The 22,908-nt window shown below is 54.7% G+C and overlaps 1 protein-coding gene across 5 annotated transcripts in view; it reads left to right on the top strand.

Moving 5' to 3' along the window:
* Nucleotides 1-1,746: 1,746 nt before the first annotated feature.
* The window catches only part of OTOF (otoferlin), a 117,597-nt gene continuing 96,435 nt past the window's right edge, over nucleotides 1,747-22,908 (top strand). For 3 of the 5 annotated variants that reach the window (XR_011676851.1, XM_071417159.1, XM_071417158.1), the window contains exons 1-4: nucleotides 1,754-2,301; nucleotides 8,586-8,644; nucleotides 13,222-13,310; nucleotides 20,973-21,072. Coding sequence is in view for 4 of the 5 variants with exons in the window: in XM_071417159.1 (XP_071273260.1) it covers nucleotides 2,223-2,301; nucleotides 8,586-8,644; nucleotides 13,222-13,310; nucleotides 20,973-21,072 (327 nt within the window). In the remaining variant the exon portion in view is untranslated. Of the gene's footprint in view, nucleotides 2,302-8,585; nucleotides 8,645-13,221; nucleotides 13,311-20,972; nucleotides 21,073-22,908 lie in introns of all 5 variants that reach the window. The other 2 variants (XM_071417161.1, XM_071417160.1) reach the window with 2 other exon arrangements.

The following is a 22,908-nucleotide window of genomic DNA, read 5'->3' as shown; positions in this document are numbered from 1 at the left end:
TTCCCAAAAAATCCCAAATCCCATGGATTCCCAGGTGGGAATACCCAGGTGTGTCCCGGGATGTGCGGGATTCCCAAAATTCCCAAATCCAAATCCCAAATGGGGCAGGATAAATCTGGCCCCGTTCCCTGGGATTGGGCTGGAAAATCCATCAAAGGCTCAGGGAGAGGGAAAGGGAATCCTGGGAATCCTGGGAATTTGGGAATTTGGGAATCCTGGGAATCCTGGAATCCGGGAATCCTGGGAATCTGGGAATCCTGGAAATCTGGGAATCCTGGGAATCTGGGAATCTGCTCTTGTGCCTGGCAGGTTTTACTGGGAAAGAAGCAAATCCCTCGGGAATTCTAACGCTGCTCTGGCTTTCCTTGGAAACTCCCTGGGAAATTATAATTTATGGTAATTAGAGATTATTGCATATTCATGAGCTTTTATGGGAATCCCGCCCCGTCCAAGGGAGGGACATTCCCACCCGTGAATCCATTTGGGATTTGGGATTTTTTGGGAATTCTACCCCATCCTGCATTCCCACCTGTGAATCCCTGGGATTTGGGATTTTTTTTTGGGAATCCCAGGGCATTCCCAGCAGTGAATCCACGGGATTTGTGGTTTTTTGGGAATTCTGCCCCATCCCACATTCCCACCTGTGAATCCACGGGATCTGGGAATTTTTGGGGAATCTCTCCCCACCCAGGACACACCTGGGCATTCCCAGCTGTGAATCCAAGGGATTTGTGGTTTTTTGGGAATTCTGCCCCACCCCAGGACACACCTGAGCATTCCATCTCTGAATCCATGAGGTCTGGGATTTTTTGGGAACCCCGGGACACACCTGGAAATTCTCAACTGTGAATCCCTGGGATTTGGGATTTTTTTTGGGGGGGGAATTCAGCCCCGCCCCACCCCGGGACTGTGAATTCCCTCGGGAATTCCCGGCGGGAATCCGGGCAGGCTGGAGCCGGGCGGGGTCGGGATCTGCTCCCAGGGAATGAGGGATGGGATGAGGGAACGGCCTCCGGCTGTGCCGGGGGAGATCCCTGGGATTTCGGGAACAATTCCTGCCCGGAATGGGTTTAAATCCCCGTTCCCGGGGAGATTTCCAATCCCTGTGGATTCGGGGGGGGAGGACCTGGATCAGGTCCAGGCTCCGAGGGCTTTTCCTGCCCCAAGAATTCCAGGATTCCCGGAGGTTTCCTTCCCTCTCACTCCTCTCCCCGAACCGGGGCTGGGTCCGGCTTCGGCTTCTCCCGGGATTTTTTTTTGGGAAGGGCGGGGGCTGTGGATCCCATGGAGCTGTGCCTCAGTTTCCCCTTTCCCAACTTCCTGCAGCTGGGAAGGGAAAAGGGGAAAAGGAGGAAAAGGCAAAAAGGGGAAAGGGAGGAAAAAGGGAAAAGGGGAAAAGGAAAAAGGGGGAAAAGGGGGGAAAAAAGGTGGAAAATGGAGGAAAAAGGGAAGGGAAGGGAAGGGAAGGGAAGGGAAGGGAAGGGAAGGGAAGGGAAGGAAAGGAAAGGAAAGGAAAGGAAAGGAAAGGAAAGGAAAGGAAAGGAAAGGAAAGGAAAGGAAAGGAAAGGAAAGGAAAGGAAAGGAAAGGAAAGGAAAGGAAAGGAAAGGAAAGGAAAGGAAAGGAAAGGAAAGGAAAGGAAAGGAAAGGAAAGGAAAGGAAAGGGGGAGGAGAAGAAAGGGGAGGGAGGGAGGAAGGAGGGAGGGGCGGCCCCGCTGCTGAATAATTCAGCGCCGGGAGCGGGGGAAGCTCCGCACCGAGCCCGCCCCGAGCCGAGCTCCGGAGCGCGGCACCGGCACCGCGTCAGGCTCCGGGCTCCGCATCGGGCACCGGGACCTCACCGAGCACCGGGACCGCGTCGAGCACCGGGAGCGCGTCGGGCTCCGCACCGGGACCGCCCCGGGCTCAGCACCGGGACCGCACCAGGTCACGGACACTGCACCGGACCACACCGAGTCCCTCGGTCCGCACCGGGCTCCGCACCGAGGCTGCCCCGGGACCGCACCGGGCACCGGGACCACCTCGGGCTCCGCTCCGGGACCGCATCGGGACCAGCTCGGAGCCAGACCGAGCTCCGCACCGAGCACCGGCACCGCACCGGGACCGCCCCGAACCGCCCCGGGCTCTGCTCCGAGCCCGCCCCGGGACCGCCCCGAGCGCCTGGATCCTCCCCGAGCCCGGCGCGGGGGCCGCGGCTCCATCCCGAGCCCCGCGCGGTCCCGCCATGGCTCTGGTGCTGCAGCTCCGCTCCGTCTCCGGCCTCCGCGGCAAAGGCGACCGCATCGCCAAGGCGGCGTTCCGGGGTACCGGGAACTGGGGGAGCGGGAACTGGGGGAGCGGGATTTGGGGGAGAGGGAATTGGGGGAGAGGGAATTGGGGAGCGGGAATTGGGGGAGCGGGAATTGGGATCAGGATTGGGGGAGCGGGAATTGGGATCAGGATTTAGGGGAGAGGGAATTGAGGGAGAGGGAATTGGGGAGTCGGGAACTGGGGAGCAGGAATTGGGATCAGGATTTGGGGAGCGGGAATTGGGGAGCAGGAATTGGGGGATCAGGATTTGGGGGAGAGGGATTGGGGGGTCGGGCATTGGGGATCGGGAATTGGGGAGCGGAAATTGGGGAGCGGGAATTGGGATCAGGATTTGGGGGAGGGAGATTTGGGGAGCGGGAAATGGGGATGATGAGGGATCTGGGGGAGAGGAATTGGGGGATCGGGAATTGGGGATCGGGATTTGGGGATCGGGATTTGGGGGATCGGGATTGGGGAGCGGGATTTGGGATCAGGATTTGGGGGAGAGGGATTGGGAGGTCGGGATTTAAGGGAAAGGGACTGGGAGGCAGGAATTGGGGGAGAGGGAATTGGGGAGAGGGAATTGGGGTCAGGATTTGGGAGAGAGCAGTTTGGGGGATCAGGATTTGGGAATTGAGGGAGAGGGACTGGGAGGCAGGAATTGGGGATGAGGGATTTGGGGGAGAGGGATTGAGGCAGCAGGAATTGGGGGATCGGGATCTGGGGGAGAGGATTTTGGGGACAGGGTTTGAGGGACAGGATTGGTGGGGCAGGATTTGGGAAGCGGGAGTTGAGGGACAAGAACTGGGGGAGAGGGATTTGGGATCAGGATTTTGAGGGCAGGGTTTGGAGGAACGGGATTTTGGGGAGTGGGAATCGGGGGACGGGAATTGGGGACAGGAATTGGGGACAGGATTTAGAGGGTGAAGTTTGGAGGTGCAGGATTTGTGGGGCAGGATTTCAGGGAGCGGGATTTGGGGACAGGATTTGAGGGACAGGATTGGTGGAGCAGGATTTGGGGACAGGAATTGGGGGGACAGGAATTGGGGGAGTGGATTGGAGAAGAAGGATTTGGGGAGCGGGATTTGAGGGGCAGGAATTGGGGGACGGGATTTTGGGGGCTGGAATTGGGGAGACGGATTTGAGGGAAAGGATTTGGAGGATCGGGGTTTGAGGATTTTGGGGAGATGGGATTTGTGGGGCAGGAATTGGGGGACTGGATTGTGGAAGGAGGATTTGGGGAGGAGGATTTGAGGTGCAGGATTTGGGGGAAAGGATTTTGGGGAGATAGGATTTGGGGAGAAGGATTTGGGGAGAAGGATTTGAGGGAAAGGATTTGGAGGATCAGGATTTGGGGAGAAGGATTTGAGGGAAAGGATTTGGAGGATCAGGATTTGGGGGGTGGGATTTGGGGACAGGATTTTGGGGATGGGAATTTGGAAGCGGGATTTTGGGGGGCGGGATTTTGGGATGAGGATTGTGGAGCAGGATTTGGGGGTCAGGATTTTGGGGAGGTGCAGGATTTGGGGTGCAGGATTTGGGGAGGAGGATTTGAGGGAAAGGATTTGGAGGATCAGGATTTGGGAGGTGGGATTTGAGGACAGGGTTTGAGGGACAGGATTGGTGGAGCAGGATTTGGGAAGCGGGAATTGAGGGGCAGGAATTGGGGAACAGGAATTGGGGAAGAAGGATTTGAGGGAAAGGATTTGGAGGATCAGAGTTTGAGGGACAGGATTTTGGGGAGATGGGATTTGAAGGGCAGGAATTGGGGGACTGGGTTGTGGAAGGAGGATTTGGGGAGGAGGATTTGAGGGAAAGGATTTGGGGGAAAGGATTTTGGGGAGATGGGATTTGAGGGGCAGGATTTGGAGGATCAGGATTTGGGGAATGGGATTTGGGGACAGCATTTTGGGGGATGGGAATTTGGAAGCGGGATTTTGGGGACAGGATTTTGGGATGAGGATTGTGGAGCAGGATTTGGGCGTCAGGATTTTGGGGAGGTGCAGGATTTGAGGGGCAGGAATTGGGGAGGAGGATTTGAGGGAAAGGATTTGGAGGATCAGGATTTGGGGGTGGGATTTGAGGACAGGGTTTGAGGGACAGGATTGGTGGAGCAGGATTTGGGGAGAGGGATTTGAGGTGCAGGAATTGGGGGACGGGATTTTGGGGGCTGGAATTGGGGAGACGGATTTGAGGGAAAGGATTTGGAGGATCAGGATTTGGGGACAGGATTTTGGGGAGATGGGATTTGAGGAGTGGAAATTGAGGGTTTGGGGTGGGATTTGGAGGGTCGGGATTTTGGGGGAGCAAGGTTTGAGGGACGGGATTTGGGGTCAAGGTTTGGAGGAGCAGGATTGTGGGGGTGCAGGAATTGGGGTCAGGATTTGGGAATTGGGAATTGGGGTCAGGATTTGGGAATTGGGAATTTGAGGGACAGGATTTTGGGGTGGAATTTGAGGACAGGATTTGGGAATTGGGAATTGGGGTCAGGATCTGGGGATGGAATTTGAGGGACGAGATTTGGGAATTGGGAATTTGAGGGACAGGATTTGAGGATTTGAGGGACAGGATTTGGGAATTGGGGGCAGGATTTGGGGGTGGAATTTGAGGAACAGGATTTGGGAATTGGGGTCAGGATTTTGGGGTGGAATTTGAGGGACAGGATTTGGGAATTGGGAATTTGAGGGACAGGATTTGGGGGTGGAATTTGAGGGACGGGAATTGGGAATTTGAGGGACAGGATTTGGGATTTGGGGTCAGGATTTGGGGGTGGAATTTGGGATCCCAGCGTCCATCCCTGCCTCAGTTTCCCCATGCGCGACCCCAGACCTGCTCCTTTTGGGATAAACCCCTCCCCTCAGGTTTATCCAGGGAAAAGGGGCGGGGGGTGAATTCCCAAGGTGGAATTCCCACCGGGATCCGCAGCAGCTCCAAAGATTTCCTTGGGATAGGAGGAAAAATTCCCGCGGGGCTGTGGAAGTTCCGGGAGCTGCCGGAGCTTTTCCAAGGCTCGGGAAAGGCTCGGGATGGGATCCCAGCTGTTCCAGAGGCCGGGAATCCATGGGAGGAGAGCGGGGTGGGGGCGGGAACAGCGATCCCAGGGGAATTCCAGGAATTCCAGGAATTCCATCAGTGAGAGAAAAAAAAGGCGGGAACAGCGGATCCCAGCTCTGCAGGGGAATTCCAGGAATTCCATTGCCAGCCTGGATCAGCTTTCCCTGCTCCTGACGAGCTCGGGATCATTAACCAGGGATAATTAACCCTCAGCTCCCTGTCGCGCTTCCAGCTCCAAGAAAATCCCTGGGAAGAGGCGGAATTCCCGGGAAATCCAGGAGTGGAGCCCTGGGAGATCCCAAATTTCCAGTTCTGAGCATTCCCAGTCCTGAATCCGGCCCAAATTCCCAGTGGGACTTTGGGAATTTTGGGATCTGTCCCAAAATGCTTTGGGTCCGGACTGGAAAACAGGGAATGGCTTCCCACAGGGAAAGGGGAGCTTGGGATGGTGGGATCTTGGGAAAGAATTCCTGGCTGGGCTGGGCTGGAATTCCCAGAGAATCCCTGATCCCTGGGAGTGTCCCAGGAAAGGTTGGAGCACCCTGGGATTGTGGGATTGGAACAGGATGGGATTGAAGGTCCCTTCCCACCCAACACATTCTGGGAAGGAATTCCAGATTCCAAGGAAGAAATTTCCAGGATGCTTGGATCAGGGTCCTGAGGGTTTTTCCTGCTCTTTTCCATCCCGGAATTCCCATGGAAAAGGGGATTTTAGGGTCACGCCGGGATGCAGCCAATGCCTGATGCTTCCAGGCGGGAATTCCCTTTCCCAGTCTCTTCCAGGCCCTGGCCAGGGAAATCCAGGTGCCCAAAGGGGCTGGAAGCAGCTCGGGAAGCGATTCCAGGTGTGGCTGGATCGGGGAAGTGGATCCGGGTGGATCCATCCCTTGGGTGTGCCTGGAGAGGGATTTGGGCTCATTCCCTCATTCCCAAAAGCCGCAGCCAACCTCGGATCCGCAGGGATAAAAAAATCCCGCTCCAGAGGCTCCCGGCGTCTTTCCCAAATTCCCTGCATGCCACGGGAAACAGAGGGAGCAGCTCCGTGCCGGCTGGGAATTCCAGGGATGATCCCTGGGAACCTCCTGGACACGCAGCCGGAACGTTTTGGGATGTGGGAGAGCTCTGGAATCTGGGATGGAATCCGGGCTGGAATATTCTATGGGATGCAGGAGCTGGCTAGGGATGAGGGGATGGGAAAAATCCTTCGGGATCTTCCCGGCGTGCCATGGGTGCCAGAACAAAAAAAACCCCAGGAGTTTTCCGTGCTCTTGGAATCGTGGAATGATTTGGGATGAAAGGGATCCTGAGGCTCATCCCAATCCTCCCCGCCCCCTGAGAGCTCCTCCCCCTGCTCGGTTTTCCCGGGAATGCTCTGCTGCCCCCTCGCTCCATGAAAATTCGGGAATGCTTCCTGGGAAGTGTCCTGGTCCTCTCCGAGAGATTCCTTAAATCCCTGCTGGAATTTTGGGCCTTGGATTGAACCCACGCTGCCCCGAGCCCCACGGGAATCATCATTCCTTGGGAATTATTCCTGCCTGGAAGGAAGGGGCAGCCCAGGGCCGTGGGATCCCCATTCCCGGAGGGATCGGAATCCCCGTGGATGTGGCCCCTTGGGGACATGGATCAGGGAATGCCGGACTCAGTCCAAGAGGGGTTTTCCAACCAAAATAATTCCATTTTTCCATGGTTCCTTCCCTCGTCTGGGCCCTGGGTTGGGATGGGGGTGGATTCCAGGCTCACTGACCTGGAATTCCAGGCCTGGGATGTGCCCGGTCGGAGCTCAGTCCCAAAATCCATTGGGGAAAAGCTTTTCCAGCCCCTCTGGAAAAGCTTTGGAGCCCTGAGGATGGAATGAGGAGCTCGGGATCCCGGCTCCCGGGTGGATATTCCTCGTTCCTCTGGTTTCCCTGGATGGGAATTCCCTTCCCCATCCCGAGGGATCCGCTGGAGCTCCCGGGTGGGAGAGAAGGGAGAGAAATCCGGGATAAAGCGTTCCCGAGGCTGGCGTGGGAAGCGAGGCTGCTCCTCCTCCGCTCCTGGGAATCCCGAGATTTTCCAAACTGGGGAAACTGAGGCACGGACAGAATTCCGGATCCGCGGGAGCAGCCGGGGAGGGGCGGGCGGTGGATCCCGCTCTGGAAGCGGAGGGAAAAATTTGGATTCAGTGGCCAAAATCCGCTCCCGAAATCCTGGAATATCAGGGATCCCCCTCCATCCACAGGTTTGGATTTGCCTCCCACATTCCCAGGGGAATCCCACAGGATTCCCAAGGGATTCTGTGAGGATCCAGAGCGGGGGTTCAGCTTTGCCTTCAGGATTGTCCCGGTTTTCCGTCAGGGATTTGGGAATGGGATCAAATCCCGGTGGCTCCAAAGGGCTCCTGGATCTGCCGTGGTTCCGTTTCTCCCGCTCCTTGTTTAACATGTGGGAAAAAAACAAAACAGGGATGACTCCAGGATTTTCCAGGAATTCCGGTGGTTCAGCCTTGCTTGGGATGGATGGATTCTAATAGCCGAAATCTGCTCCCAAAATCCTGGAATGTCAGGGATTCCTCTCCATGCACAGCTTTGGATTTGGCTCTCCCACATTCCCAAGGGATCCTGTGAGGATCCAGAGCTTTCAGCTTTGCCTTTAGGATTCTCCCAGTTTTCCCATCAGGGATTTATTTGGGAATGGGATCGAATCCTGGTGGCTCCAAAGGGCTCCCGGATCCACCCGCACATGGAAAAAACCAGGGATGACTCCAGGATTTTCGGATAATTCCGGGTTTTTAGCCTGGCTTTGGGGAAAAGGCAGGAAAACGGGGAATTTTCACCACCCGGCCCATTTTTTGGGAAGCTCCCGCAGGATCTGAGCTCTGCTCCAGGGTCGCATCCCCACGGGAATTCCCGCTCCATCCCGGCTTAATTGCGTCTGTGCCCGGGGCTAATTAGGGAGCCGGGAGTTAATGGATCCCAAAGAGCCGCCAGGGGAGGCTTCCCATCGGGAATGGGGCCGGGAAATGAGGGATATCCCTCATGGATACCCCCCGGAGAACCGGCGGACAACAACAATTCCGCCGTCAGGAAAAGTCGGGATGCTCCCGGATTGGGAAGGGTTGGAGCAGGGAGGCGCCGCAGGATCAAGGGGGTGGAATTCCGGCGGGGCATTTCCATCCGGCCGTTCCCAGATCCCAAAATTCCAGGGTCTCCCGGGGTCTCCCAGCCCTTTATCCACCTCTTTTCCCTCTTTTTTTCCTTTCCAGGACTTTCCTTCTACACCCGAGTGCTGGAAAACTGCGAGGATGAGGCCAAGTTTGACGAGGTAGGAGAAGTTTTTCCATTGTTTTTTATCCCAAAAATCCCACTTGTTTTCCCAGGATTCCCTGTCCAGGTGAATACCCAGGATTCCCTGCCCGGGTGAAATCCCTGTTCCCAAATTTTCCTTGGCATCTTCAGTGTCTGCTCCAAGGTTTCTCCTGGCAGGGGCCAGATGGGATTCCTGGCTGGACACAGGTGGGAAAATCCCTATGGAATTTTCCAGGGTGGGGGGATAAATTAAAAACATAAAAATTTCCATGTTTTCTGCACTGAAATTCAGGAAAAAATTTTTCACCCAAGCTGGGAAAATCCCGCTGGGATTTTGGCTCCGTTTTCCTTTTTCTCAGGAGGAAAAAGTTGGGATTTTTTTCCCCCCCCCTGAAATTCCTTCCTTTTCCTTCAGGCACGGAATTCCCAGGGGATCTGCGGCTGCCCCTGGAAGCGTCCAAGGAAAAGTCTTGGAGCAAACAGGGATAGGGGAATTTCCCTGCCCATGGAATGGGATGGGATTTAATTTCCCTTCCCACCCAAACCATTCAATGAACACTTCCAGGGCTGGAATATCCCAAATTTTTTGGGAATTTTTCCCCCCCCATCCAACTCCATCTCCCACCAGCCCCGTGGGATTATTTTCCCCCCCCATTCACTGCGTGCTGTTGGAAAACTCTGGGAATGGTTGGGATCGTGTTTGGGGGTCAGGAGCTGTGCCCAGCCTGGAATTCCAGAACTTTCCGGGAAGCGAATCCCTCCTGGAGCAGCCGCGGGCTCTGCGAGGCCACGGGGCCATTCCCGGATCAAATCCTTCCTGCCCAGGGAACATCCAGGGAATCTCCGCCCTCCCGTGGGCACAGGGAATTCCTGGGGATAACTGGAGTTCAAACCACGCGGGTTATCCATGGCAGATCCCGAATCCTGGAGCAGGAGAGGGGGGATCGGGCTTTGCTTCCTGGGAACAGGGACATGGGGAAACGGCCTCAGGCCGTGCCCTGGAATCTGAGGTGGGATTTTGGGAATAATTCCTCATGGAAAGGGTGGCCAGGCCTTGGAAGGGAGGTTTGGAGTCCCCATCCCTGGAGGTTTCCAAGGAATTCTCCTGGATGTGGCTCTCCAGGAATTCTCCTATTCCCGCATCTTGGATTCAATGATCCCGGAGGGTTTTCCCAACCTCCTGGGTGATCCCTGGATTCTGTGATCTCAGAGCTGAGGAAATCTGTGTTAATTCCCGCTTTTCCTGCCCCCTCTTTTCCTGGTAATTCCCGCTTTTCCTGCCCCCTCTTTTCCATGTTAATTCCCTCTTTTCCTGCCACCTCTTTTCCTGCCCCTCTTTTCCATGTTAATTCCCTCTTTTCCTGCCCCCTCTTTTCCGTGTTAATTCCCTCTTTTCCTGCCCCCTCTTTTCCATGTTAATTCCCTCTTTTCCTGCCCCCTCCTTTCCGTTTTAATTCCCTCTTTTCCTGCCCCCTCTTTTCCATGTTAATTCCCTCTTTTCCTGCCCCCTCTTTTCCATGTTAATTCCCACATTTCCTGCCCCCTCTTTTCCATGTTAATTCCCTCTTTTCCAGCCCCCTCTTTTGCGTGGTAATTCCTTCTTTTCCTGCCCCCTCTTTTCCATGTTAATTCCCTCTTTTCCTGCCCCCTCCTTTCCGTTTTAATTCCCTCGTTTCCTGCCCCCTCTTTTCTGTGTTAATTCCCTCTTTTCCAGCCCCCTCTTTTCCATGTTAATTCCCTCTTTTCCTGCCCCCTCTTTTCTGTGTTCATTCCCTCTTTTCCTGCCCCCTCTTTTCCATGTTAATTCCCTCTTTTCCTGCCCCTTTTCCCGTGCATCAGGATCCGCCCCCAGGCAGGATTTGGATTTCAAACCCCAGCGGTTTCCGCTTGTTCGGTTCCGCTCCGTTTCTTTTCCAATTATTTTCTCCTTCACTCCTTAAAGAGTTCCGCGAACCCCCTGCCGCTCCGGATCCCGGAATATTCCGGAGGCCGCGCGCAGCTCCCCAGTTAATCGGGAATGTTTGCGTTCCGTGCTGAGATCCCAAAGGATTTCATCTTGGAGAGGCTTCTCCCGGAGATCCCCCCACAGCCTGGGAGGGGAAGGGAATCTCTGGGAATGAAGGAGCCCGAATTCCTGGGAGCTGAAGTTTCCTGGGATAAATTTCGAGCGGGCCCTGAGGCAGGAGCTGCTCCTGCCAATTCCGGGGAGCACAAACCATGGAATTTTGGGCGGGAAGAGACCTGAAAACTCATCCCATTCCGGGGACAGGGAAACCTTTCCTGATCCCAGGGCATTCCAAGCCCTGTCCAGCCTGGCCTTGGGCACTTCCAGAAATCCAGGGGCAGCCACGGCTTCTCTGGGAATTCTGTCCCAGGACCTTCCCAGTTTCCCTTTTTTTTTTTTTTTTCCCAGCACTTGGAAAACCCCTGGGATCAAACTGTGGCTCCAGCCACGACTTTTCCAGGGTTGTTTTTCCCCCTTTTCCTTTGGCAAACGCCATCCCAGAATTTAGTGAATCCCTGGATGTCATCCCCCACAATTGCTGCCACTTCCTCTGCCTTTCCTTGGGTTTGGAGTGGATTTCCTGGGATTTGGTGGATCCCAAAGCACATCCAGCACCTTTTGGATGGAGGTTGGACAGGGACAAGGGAACCTGGCTGGGAAAATTCCCATTTTTTTCCTCCTCTCTCCGGGAAAAGGAAGGCTCCTGGTGCAGAGCCCTGAAAAGTGGGAATAGGACAATTCCTCAGGCCAGAGGGACATTCCTGCAGAATTCCTTCCTGGAATTTCTGGCTGTCCAGAGGTGGAATTCCCGGAGGGATTTCAATCCACGTGGATGTGGAAGTCGGACCAAGGGCGGCCCCTGCAGCACTGGGAATTCTTGGGTTTGGCGATCTCCAAGGATTTTTCCAACGCGTTGATTCCATAACCTTGGGATTTCTCTGGGTGATTTGATCACCGGATCCAATCCCTGGAGCGTCAAAACATTTGGGAAAAAAACAAGGGAAAAGCAGGGGAAGGACTGAATTCCATCCCCACATAGAAAGCCCGGGATAAATCCTGCTGCCGGATCCAATGGTGCCATTTCCCTTTATATTCCAGTAATTTTCCCTTTGCTTCCTTGGCTCTGCAGACCAATTAAAACCCGGGAATAAATAGCTCGGGAAGTGCTGAGGCGGCACCGGTTCCTTCCCGGGGATTTGCTGGATGGGCAAATTCTCTTCCCGTGGTTTTCGATCCCGCTCTGCTGCTCCTGGGAGGGATCCTGGATCCCGGATCCGCTGCCTCTGGCACATTCCCGACCCAGGAGTGGCTTGGGAAGGGCGGGGGGGTTTGGGAGGTCCTGGGGGGCTTGGAAAACCGGGAATCCAAAGGGGGTTGGGCTGACAGAGGGATTTGCCTTGGGAAGCAAAACCCAAAAAAACCCAAACCAAACCAAAACAAAGAAACAAAGGAAAGGGATCGTATTTCATGGAATCATGGAATGGTTTGGGACGGGAGGGAATTTAAGGATCGTCCCATTCCAACCTTGACACCTCCCGCTATCCCAGGGTGCTCCAGCCTTTCCTGGGACACTCCCAGGGATTCTCTGGGAATCCCAGCCCAGCCAGGAATCCCTTCCCAGGATCCCAGCATCCCAAGCTCCCCTTTCCCACTGGAAGCCATTCCCTGGCTCCCTCCAGCCCTTGCCCCAATCCCAGCTCTCCTGGAGCCCCTTGGGGATGGGGAAGCGGCTCCAAGGATTCCCTGGATCCTCCCCTGATCCAGCTGCACATTCCCAGCTGCTCTCCCAGCCTGGCTCCATATTCCCATCCTCATCCAATGCCTGGATCCATATTTTCCATGTGTGAATCCATGGAATAGTTGGCCCTGGGCACACCCTTGGTGACATCCCTGTGAAGCAGCGCTGATGCCTTTGTCCTGGGAAAAGCGGCCTTTCTCCATCCCTTCCACTGCCGATCCCTGGAACGCTCCTGGCTCATCCCTCTCCTCCTTTCCCCCCAAAAAAATCCTGGATCATCCCTGTCCTTCTTTTCCTGAACGCTCCTGGTTCCTCTCCTCCTTTTCCCAAAACTCTCCTGGCTCTTCCCTCTTCTTTTCCCAACAGATCCTGGCTCATCCCTCTGCTCCTTTTCCCAGCTGATCGTTGGTCATCCATCTCTTCCTTTCCCAAAAAATCCTCCTGGCTCTTCCCTCCCCTTTTCCCAACCAATTCCAACCAATCCCTCTCCTCCTTTTCCCAAAATTATCCTGGCTCATCCATCTCCTCATTTTCCAAAAACACTCCTGGCTCTTCCCTCTTCTTTTCACAACCAATCCTGGCTCATCCATCTCCTCCTTTTCCCAAAACATTCCTGGCTCATTCCATCTTTCCCTTTTCCCAAGACGTTTTTGGCTCTTTCCTCCCATTTTCCCAAAGCATTCCCGGCTCATCCATCTTTCCCTTTTCCCAAAATGTTTTTGGCTCTTTCCTCCCATTTTCCCAAAACATTCCTGGCTCATCCATCTTTTCCTTTTCCCAAGATGGTTTTGGCTCTTTCCTCCCGTTTTCCCAAAGCATTCCTGGCTCATCCCTCTCCTCCTCTTCCCAGACTTTCCGCTGGCCGGTGGCGACCAACATCGACGGGAATGAGATCCTGGAGATCCAGGTGTTCAACTACAGCAAAGTCTTCACCAACAGGTGAGTGCCTCCTTCCCGCCGCCCACACGGATCTCATCCCGCGGGAAGAGGCAGCTCCGCCTCCCTTTGGAGGCGGGAGGGAATCCCCGGGAATTTCCTGGGAATTTTCGGGGCCATGTGAGCGGCTCAGGGGGCGAGGAATCCACCCCAGGAATTCCGCGGTGCTCGGCACTGAGTTTTTCCCCAAGTCGTGCTGTTTGTTTCCGTAAAATTTCCATGTTTTGAAGGAAATTGGAATTTTTTTTGGGGTGGATTGTCCAGGTGGGAAGTCGATGCCGGAATGTGTTTTCCCAGATTTTCCAAATGCTGCAGGTGTTGGGTGGAATCCGTCCAGGGAAATTGGGGCTGCCCCATCCCTGGAAGTGTCCAAGGAAAGATTGGATGAGGCTTGGAGCCACCTGGGGTAGTGGGAAGGATTGGGCTTGGAATAGGATGGGGTTTAAGGGCCCTTCCCACACGGATCCATGCGGACACCTGGATCAGGGGAGGATCCAGGGAATCCTTGGAGCCGCTTCCCCATCCCAAAGGGGCTCCAGGAGAGCTGGGATTGGGGCAAGGGCTGGAGGGGCAGGAGCCAGGGAATGGCTTCCAGTGGGAAAGGGGAGCTTGGGATGGTGGGATCCTGGGAAGGGATTCCTGGCTGGGAGGAGAAGGGAGGAGCTGGTGCTGGGAATGTCCCTCCAGGAAGGCTGGGAATATAAAGGGAAATAGGAATTCCCATTAAAATGAGGCAGTGCTGGAAGTCCAGCAAATCCCCCTTCTCCAGGGATAAGCTGGAGCAGGAGGAGAGTGGAGAGGAAGGAGAGAGTTGGGAATATCCCTTCAGGAATGCTGGGTGTATCTGGAGCAGGAAATCCCACAAAACCGAGGGAGTGTCGGAATCCCAGCCCGTTTTCCTCATCCAGGATTAAGTCCAGGATGAGGTCATGATATTTTTGGGAACAACCCTCCAGGAGTACAAGGAATAAGTGGGAAAAAGAAATTCCATTAAAAAAGGGCAGTGCTGGAGCTCCGGCCCGTCCTCTGAATCAGTTGGAGGAGAGGGGAGGAGGAGGGAGAATTTTGGGAATACCCCTCTGGGAATCCCCGTGGTCCGTAATTCCAGCCCATCCTCCCCGTCCAGAAATGAGGAGGAAGAGGGAGGAGAGAGAGAGGATTGGGAACAGCCCTCCAGGAAGGCAGGGAATGTCTGGGATAGGAATTCCCATAAAACAGAGGCAGAGCTGGAACTCCAAAGCCGCTGGAGGAGGAGGAGGAGGAGGAGGAGGAGGGAGAGGCTTGGGAAAGCTGATCCGGGCGCTGCATGAATAATTCACCAGCAGCTGATGAAGGCCATTGATCAGAGGCCTGGAAAAAGGCGGGATACCTGATCCAGGGCCTGATCCAGAGCCTCCGGAATGACCGGGGAGTCACGTCCCGGCGGCTCCCTTTGTTCCCTGTGCCTGTGGCTGTCACCAGCTGACAATTCCCGGGAATGTGATCCCTGTTTGGCCTCATCCAGGCGCCTCTGGATCCTGGTGGGTTCATCCCAGCTCCGGAGGGTCCCCGGGAGCATTCCCAGGGTGCTGAGTATCCAAGGAAAAGGGATGAGGGAGAAGCCTCCTAACCCCCCAGACAGGGCATGGCATCCCAAAAATCCTGTGCCCAGCTCCTGGATTGGGAATTCCCCGGCTGGGAATCTCTCCAGGACACATCCAAAGCATCCAGGAGCTGCCATATCCTGCCCGTGGGTCATTCCCAGGTGGAAATTCCCACTGGGAAAGCCCCACAAGAGGGAAGGATGAAAAATTGCGGGGCCTCCACATCCTGAATAAAACCCATGGAGATTCCCATGGCACGGAATAATCCATCCGATCCCATCCTGGAAAATCCTGGTGTGAGGTGGGATGAGCTGGCTGGGAATGCCAGGATCCTGCTGGAATTCTGGTGTTCTCCATGGTCTCCTGTTCCCCTGGGAGACCTTCAGGACCCCTCCAGGGTGGGAGAAAACCCCTGGAATGCTTTCCCACGATTCCATGCCCTGGGAGAGTCTGGATGGGGAAAATTTGAGGTCCCAAATTTTTTGGGGGGGATTCAAGCAGGGAAAGCCACCGCAGGGCTTTTCCCACACTCTGAGGGATGTGGGAATGGGAATCACACCCAGGAGAGGGGAAGATCCAGGGAAAAAAGCAGAGGCACGACCAGGGATGAATCCAAGAGGCAGCTGGGATCCAGAGGTTATGGACAATCATCCCTGTGCTCCCATTCCCAAACTTTTGGGACTTTTGGGACTTTGGGGACTTTGGAGCCTTTCCGAGCAGGTTTTCCTTGTGCAGAAAACAGGGATAACACCGGGCAGAGATCCCAATCCTTAAGGAATGTGCACAAAACCCAGGAGCTTTTGCTCCGGGGGCGTTCCACCTCCTCCTCATCCCTGTTTTCCTCTGGAGCAGCAACGGGATCTGGCCAAAGGCCCAAGGCCACATTCCAAACCCGGAGAAGAGATAATTTCCCTATGGAAAACCCATCCCACAAAAAAGAGGCGGGAGCTGCTCCGCTACCTGACAGGGAGGGACACAAAATCCGGATTCCGAAGGGTTAAATCCATCCCTGGAGCCTCCGGGATGGAAACAGAGCTTGGTCCCATCCTTTGTTCCTCTCCAGCCGTGCAGATCCTGGCCCGGCTCGAGTCCTTTGTGTCTCCGGAGGAATCCTTGTTTCGTCCATGGAAAATTATCCGGGAAAATAACCTGTGGAAAGTTATCCGGGGAAAAATAATCAGAAGAAAATTTTCCGGAAAATAATCCGTGGGAAAATTATCTGGAGAAAAATCATCTGCAGAAAATTTTCTGGAAAATCGTCTGTGGGAAATTATCTGGAAAAATAATACATGGAAAATTATCTGGAAAATAATCTGCAGAAAATTATCTGGAAAAATAATACATGGAAAATTATCCGGAAAAAATCACCCACAGAAAATTATCCAGAAAAATAATATGTGGAAAATTATCTGGAAAATAATCTGTGGAAAATTATCCAGAAAATAATCTGTGGAAAATTATCTGGAAAAACCATCCACGGAAATTTTTCTGGAAAAATAATCAGTGGAAATTTTTCTGGAAAAATAATCAGTGGAAAATTATCTGGAAAACGATCTGCAGAAAATTATCTGGAAAAATAATCCATGGAAAATTCTCCGGAAAATTCTCCAGAAAATAATCTGCAGAAAATTATCCAGAAAAAATAATCCAGAAAAATCATCAGTGGAAAATTATCTGGAAAAATTATCATCAGTGGAAAATTATCCAGAAAATAATCCGTGGAAAATTATCTCCTGCTGGAGCAGGAGAATGGAAAAAATTAACTCCGGATCTGGAGGGTTCCCTGTTGTCCGACTGCCCTCCCCGCATGGAGCGTGGGATTTTGGGATGGAATTCCTGGCTGTGAGGGTCTGGGGTGCAATTCCCAGGGAAGCTGTGGCTGTCCCACCCCTGGAAGTGCCCCCAAAAAATGTTGGATGGGGCTTGGAGCGATCCGGGACTGTAGAAGGTCAGGGTTGGAGTGGGATTCAGCTTTCAGGTCCTTCCCATGCAAACCATTCCAGGATTCCAGGGTGGAATTCTTGGTGCAGCCCCCTCGGGTGTGACCCCTTCAGCTCCGGCCGTGTGGGATTTTTGTGGAATTTTTCATTTCCGGATCCAAACTTGGAGCGACACCGATCCAAACACGGAGCGAGAGCCTGAGCACACCCAAACTGAAAATCTCATCCCAAATTAAATTTCCATAAATTTCAGGATATTTCCATACCCAGGGCTGACTTCAGTCATTGCCCACTCACCTTCCAAAGAAAAAATAATTCCTGTTTATTGGGAATTTCTGCAAGAGTTTCCCAAAGAAAAAGAGGGAAAAAACTTCACTCGCCTTCCAAAGAAAAAACTAATTCCAGTTTATTGGGAATTTCTGCAAGAGTTTCCCAAAGAAAAAGGGGGGAAAAAACTTGGCTGGAGCAACTTTTAGTACCTGGAGGCTGCTGAGCTGGAGCAGCTGGAGCATCCCACATTTCTCTGGGTATTCCAGGGAAAAAATGAACCTGGAATAATTACAGGCTCCTGCAAAGTGGCGGGAAGGGGATAATTAGACGGGAAATGGTTTTGGAAGCTCTAATTCCACGGCCTGAGACGATTCCAGATGAAACTGCAATTTGGCTGGAGAGGGGGAAAAAACGGCTCCAGAGACAGCTCCAGGCAGGATCTGCAAGAGGAAGGAGCTGGAATTAACCAGGATTGCCCAAGCGGGGATTTGGAAATCCGTGGAAAAGCTGCAGGTTCCAAATTGGAATGGGCACCTTCCACCATCCCAGGGTGCTCCAAGCCCCATCCAACCCGGCCTTGGGCACTTCCATGAGGGTTCAGCAGGATAATTCCCTGGGAAAAGGGGCCAAAAGGTGTGGAATCCCTCTGCTTCCCTTATCCCACCTTTCCAGGGGCCTCTGGAAGTGGGGAACAAACTGGGGGGGGAGGTCCCAGGATTTGGCTCTTGTCAGTTCCAGGGGATGGATGGATGGATGGATGGATGGATGGATGGATGGATGGATGGATGGACGGACCTATGGATTCATGGATGGATGGATTGGTGGATGGATGGATGGATCTATGGATGGATGGATGGATCCATGGATGGATCCATGGATGGATGGGTGGATCCATGGATGGATGGATGGATGGATGGATGGATGGATCTATGGATCCATGGATGGATGGAGGGATGGATCCATGGATGGATCCCTGGATGCATAGATGGATGGATGGATCCATGGATGGATGAATGGATGGAGAGATGGATCCATGGATGGATGGATCTATGGATGGATGGATGGATGGATGGATCCATGGATGGATCCCTGGATGCATAGATGGATCCATGGATGGATGAATGGACGGAGAGATGGATCCATGGATGGATGGATGGATCTATGGATGGATGGATGGATCCATGGATAGAGATGCCATTCCCAAAAAGAGCCTCTCCCTGGCTTCAGGAGCAGACCTTGCCCATGGATCCAGCAGCATCCAAAGGCTGAGGGAGCAGGGGAGGGAAAACGGGATTTCCTGGGCTGGAGGATGTTCTTGGCACAGACACGTGGAATTCTGGCCCTTGGAAAACTCCAGTGCTGGCAAAGCCTGACCAGATTCATGGGATTCACTATTCCCCCCGTGTCCCTGGAATCGCCTCGGGGAAACAGGAGGCATCCCTGGAATTTGGGATGCACCACAAGGGCAAAGCCTGGCGGCTCCCGGGATTTGGAGCATCCCAGACTCCCCGATCCTGGGATTCGAGTGAGCTCCAGGCACAGAACCAGCCTGGCTGGGGTCGGAAACCCGAGCTGCTCCTCAGGGCTGATAAAATTACGGGTGACCCAGAAAATTTCCCTTTTTTCCATCAGCAGAAACGGCGGGGAAGGGAGGGAGCAGGGCCCCGATGAATTATGGAACAGCCGGAATTGAACGGCGGCACAGGCGGGTCCTGAATTTTTAATCCCGTCCTGCTCGGATCCCGCCGGGGGAAGCGGCTTGGGAAGGATGCCAGGAAGGATGCCAGGAAGGATCCCGGGAAGGATCCCAGGAAGGATCCCAGGAAGGATCCCGGGAAGGATCCCAGGAAGGATCCCAGGAAGGACAGGAGCTTCTCCGGGGAACCTGTGCCAGGGCTCGCCACCTCCACAGCCAGGAATTCCTTCCCAAATCCCTGCCCTCTGCTGCAGGGCTTGGAATGGCTCTGGTTTTGTCAGGGATTCATGGAATGCTTTGGGTGGGAAGGGAACCTAAGGATTGTCCCGATCCAACTTTGACGCCTTCCGCTATCCCAGGTGGCTCCAAGCCCCGTCCAGCCTGTCCTGGGACATTCCCAGGGATCCAGGAGCACCCACAGCTTCTCTGGGAATTCCAGTCCAGCCCCTCTCCACCCTCCCAGCCAGGAATTCCTTCCCAAGATCCCACAATGCCAAGCTCCCTTTTCCCAGTGGGAGCCGTTCCCTGTGTCCTGTGCCTCCATCCCTTGTCCCCAGTCCCTCTCCAGCTCTCCTGGAAGGGGCTCTGGGGTCTCCCTGGATCCCTCCCTTCTCCAGCTGGGCATTCCCAGCTCTTCCCAGTTCTTGGAGCAGCTCCAGGGCCTCCTCTGGACTCACTCCAGCGGCTCCAGGTCCCGATGTTGGATCCCAGAGCTGGAGCAGCTCTGCAGGGGGATATTCCAGGAGGAATTTCCTGTTCCTTCCTCAGCCCTCTCCAGGCATGGAGCACCTGGGAGCCAAAAGCCCCCGGATCCACCTGGATCCAAGAGGAGCAGGGAAGCCACCACCGCACCCGGGAATGTTCTAGATTCCAGACAGGTTAAAAAAAAAACGCAGGGAGAGCTGCAGGAATCTGGAGTCCCGCAGGCTCCACCCCTGAGGAATAGCTGGAATTGGCCTGGATGATCCTCGTGGGAGCCTTCCAGCTCGGGATATTCCATGGAATAAACCCGAGGAATGCTTTCCAAAACAGAAGTGCTGCCGCTCTGGCAGATGGGGAATAACGCTGTTTCCCAAACCCCGAAATCCAGGTGGATACAGCGGCTTTTTCCTCACCTTGGAGAGGAAGAAGGATGTTTCCATGGGATGCATTATTGCTTCTGGAATGGGAATTATGGAGCAAACGGAGGAAAGGTTTTCCCGTTCCATGTCCTGCGGGGCACCTTGGAGACAGAGCCCTGCAGGGATGGATCCGAGCTTGGAATGGGGAAAATGAGGGATGGAGGTGGAAATCCTGCAGGGAGAGACCTGGAGGGGCTGGAGCGTGTCCAGGGAAGGGAACGGAGCTGGGAAAGGGAATGGAGCCCCAGGAGGGGCTGAGGGAGCTGGGCAGGGAATGGAGCCCCAGGAGGGCCTGAGGGAGCTGGGCAGGGAATGGAGCCCCAGGAGGGGCTGAGGGAGCTGGGCAGGGAATGGAGCCCCAGGAGGGGCTGAGGGAGCTGGGCAGGGAATGGAGCCCCAGGAGGGGCTGAGGGAGCTGGGCAGGGGCTCAGCCTGGAGCAAAGGAGGCTCGGGGGGACCTTTTCCCTCTCCACAATTCCCTAGGAGGATCCAGAGGGGATCGGGATCTGCTCCCAGGGAACAGGGACAGGATGAGAGGAAATGGCCACGGGGAGGTTCAGGTTGGATTTTGGGAAGAATCCCTTTGTATCATTGGAGCTTGGAGCTACCTGGGATGGTGGAAGGAATCGGGATGAGCTCCAAGGTCCATTCCCACCCAAAGCATTCCACGATTTCCATGGCCTGGTGCCGAGGGATGAGGGGTGGTCCCTGCTCCTTGTTTGAGTCACCAGCGTGGAAAATCAGGGACATAACAAAGTTAAAGGCGTCTGCTGTGGACATTCCGTATGGAAAAGGCCTCTTTGGGATCTCTCAGCGTCATCCCAGGAATTCAGGAGCGGTGGCTCCCAAATCTCCTTCTTCCCTTATCCCGGCAGCATTCCCTTGGAATGGTTCCTCTCTCAGCTTCTCCTTTTCCCATCACCCCCACTGAGCCTCGAGCCGGGACCTCACCTCTCCCTCTTCCCAAGGAAAACGGGAAGCAAATCCCTTTTCCCGTGAAAACCCGGCCCCCGGTGGGCAAGAATTCCCGGGATTTCCCGTCCTTTTCTCCGCAGGCTCATTGGGACGTTCCGGATGGTGCTGCAGAAGGTGGTGGTGGAAGGGCAGCTGGAGGTGACGGACACGCTCATCGATGACAACAATTCCGCCATCCAGGTGCGTCACCGAGGAAAACGTTCCCGGATCGTTCCCGGATCCGTGCGTCCGTGTCCCCGCTGAACCTGGAGACACACGGGCACACGGACCCGGGAATGATCCGGGAATGTTGGGAATCCGGGAATGTTTCCCTGTGGGAACAGGGATATCGGTGTTCCTTGCCTTGATCCCGTTACCCCTGCTCCGAAAGGGATGAGGCGGCCGGGAATGTCTGGAGGGCACAAAGAGAAGCTCGGATTGGAAAAGCGCGGGAAGTTTGGGATGGGGAAAAAGCAGGGGTGGAGCTGGTTTGATCCGAGCATGGACAGGGAGAGGCAGAGTGCAGGATGGAATCACGGAATTCCAGACGGGTTTGGGTGGGAAGGGATTTTGAATCCCATCCCATTCCAACCCCGACAGCTCCCACCATCCCAGGGTGATTGAACCTGGCCTTGGACACTGCCAGGGATCCAGGGATTCTCTGGGAATCCCAGCCCGGCCAGGAATCCCTTCCCAGGATCCCACCATCCCAAGCTCCCCTTTCCCACTGGAAGCCATTCCCTGGCTCCTGCCCCTCCAGCCCTTGCCCCAATCCCAGCTCTCCTTTCCCTCTGGAAAAGGCTCCAAGGATTCCCTGGATCCTCCCCTGATCCAGCTGCGCATTCCCAGCTGCTCTCCCAGCCTGGCGTTGGATCCAGCCCCATCCTGATTCTTCCTTGAGAAGGAATTGTGGGATCCAGGGGCTTCACTGGGAATTCAGGACTCCAGGAAGGGTCTCCCTTCCCTTTTCCATCTCTGAATTCCATAAAAATCCCTTGGGATGGATCCTGAGTGTCCTTGATCCCAGAATCCCGGAATGGTTTGGGATGGGATCCATGGACCCTCAATCCCATCCCAGGGACAATTCCCACCATCCCAGGGTGCTCCAAATCCACCCTTGGACACTGCCAGGGATCCAGGGATTCTCTGGGAATCCCAGCCCAGCCAGGAATCCCTTCCCAGGATCCCAGCATCCCAAGCTCCCCTTTCCCACTGGAAGCCATTCCCTGGCTCCTGCCCCTCCAGCCCTTGCCCCAATCCCAGCTCTCCTGGAGCCCCTTTGGGATGGGGAAGCGGCTCCAAGGATTCCCTGGATCCTCCCCTGATCCAGCTGCGCATTCCCAGTCTGGGATTGGATCCATCCCCATCCCAGCTCCTCTCTGGGAGGAATTCTGGGAACAAGGGGGTTCACTGGGAATCTCAGGACTCCAGGAAGGGTCTCCCTTCCTCCTCCCTCCCTTTTCCATCCCCAAGCTCCATAAAAATACCTCGGGATGGATCCTGAATGTCCTTCATCATGGAATCATGGAATGGTTTGGATGGTTGAAAGGGACCTTAAAGCTCATCCAGTTCCATCCCTTTCAAAGGGGCAGGGACAGGTGGGATATTGGGAAGGAATTCCTGGCTGGGAGGGCGGGAAGGAGCTGGGCTGGAATTCCCAGAGAAGCTGAGGCCACCCCTGGATCCCTGGGAATGTCCAAGGCCAGGCTGGATGTGGCTTGGAGTGGCCTGGGACAGTGGGAACTTTCAGGGCTGGAATGAGTTGGGATTTCAGGTGCCTTCCCACCCAAACCAGTCTGGGATTCCAGGATCCCATCCCAAGCCCCGGCCAGGCCAGGAGGCCATCAGGAATTACTTTGCCACCAGAAATTTGGGGGGGGATCCAACTTCCACCCATCCATTTCCCTCTCTGCCCTTTGTGACACCGAAAGATCCCAAAAATACGGGATTTTCCTCCCCTGGAGAGCGATTTTCACCAGGCGAATCCCCAATAACCCAGCCAGCAGCTGGAATTATTTTTTCGCCAAGCACACCTGC

The sequence above is a fragment of the Agelaius tricolor genome, unplaced genomic scaffold (genome assembly GCF_023055355.1).
Source record: "Agelaius tricolor isolate 1412-34295 unplaced genomic scaffold, bAgeTri1.0.p SCAF_68, whole genome shotgun sequence".
Classification (NCBI taxonomy): domain Eukaryota; kingdom Metazoa; phylum Chordata; class Aves; order Passeriformes; family Icteridae; genus Agelaius; species Agelaius tricolor.
This window is presented reverse-complemented; position numbering and strand designations above follow the sequence as displayed.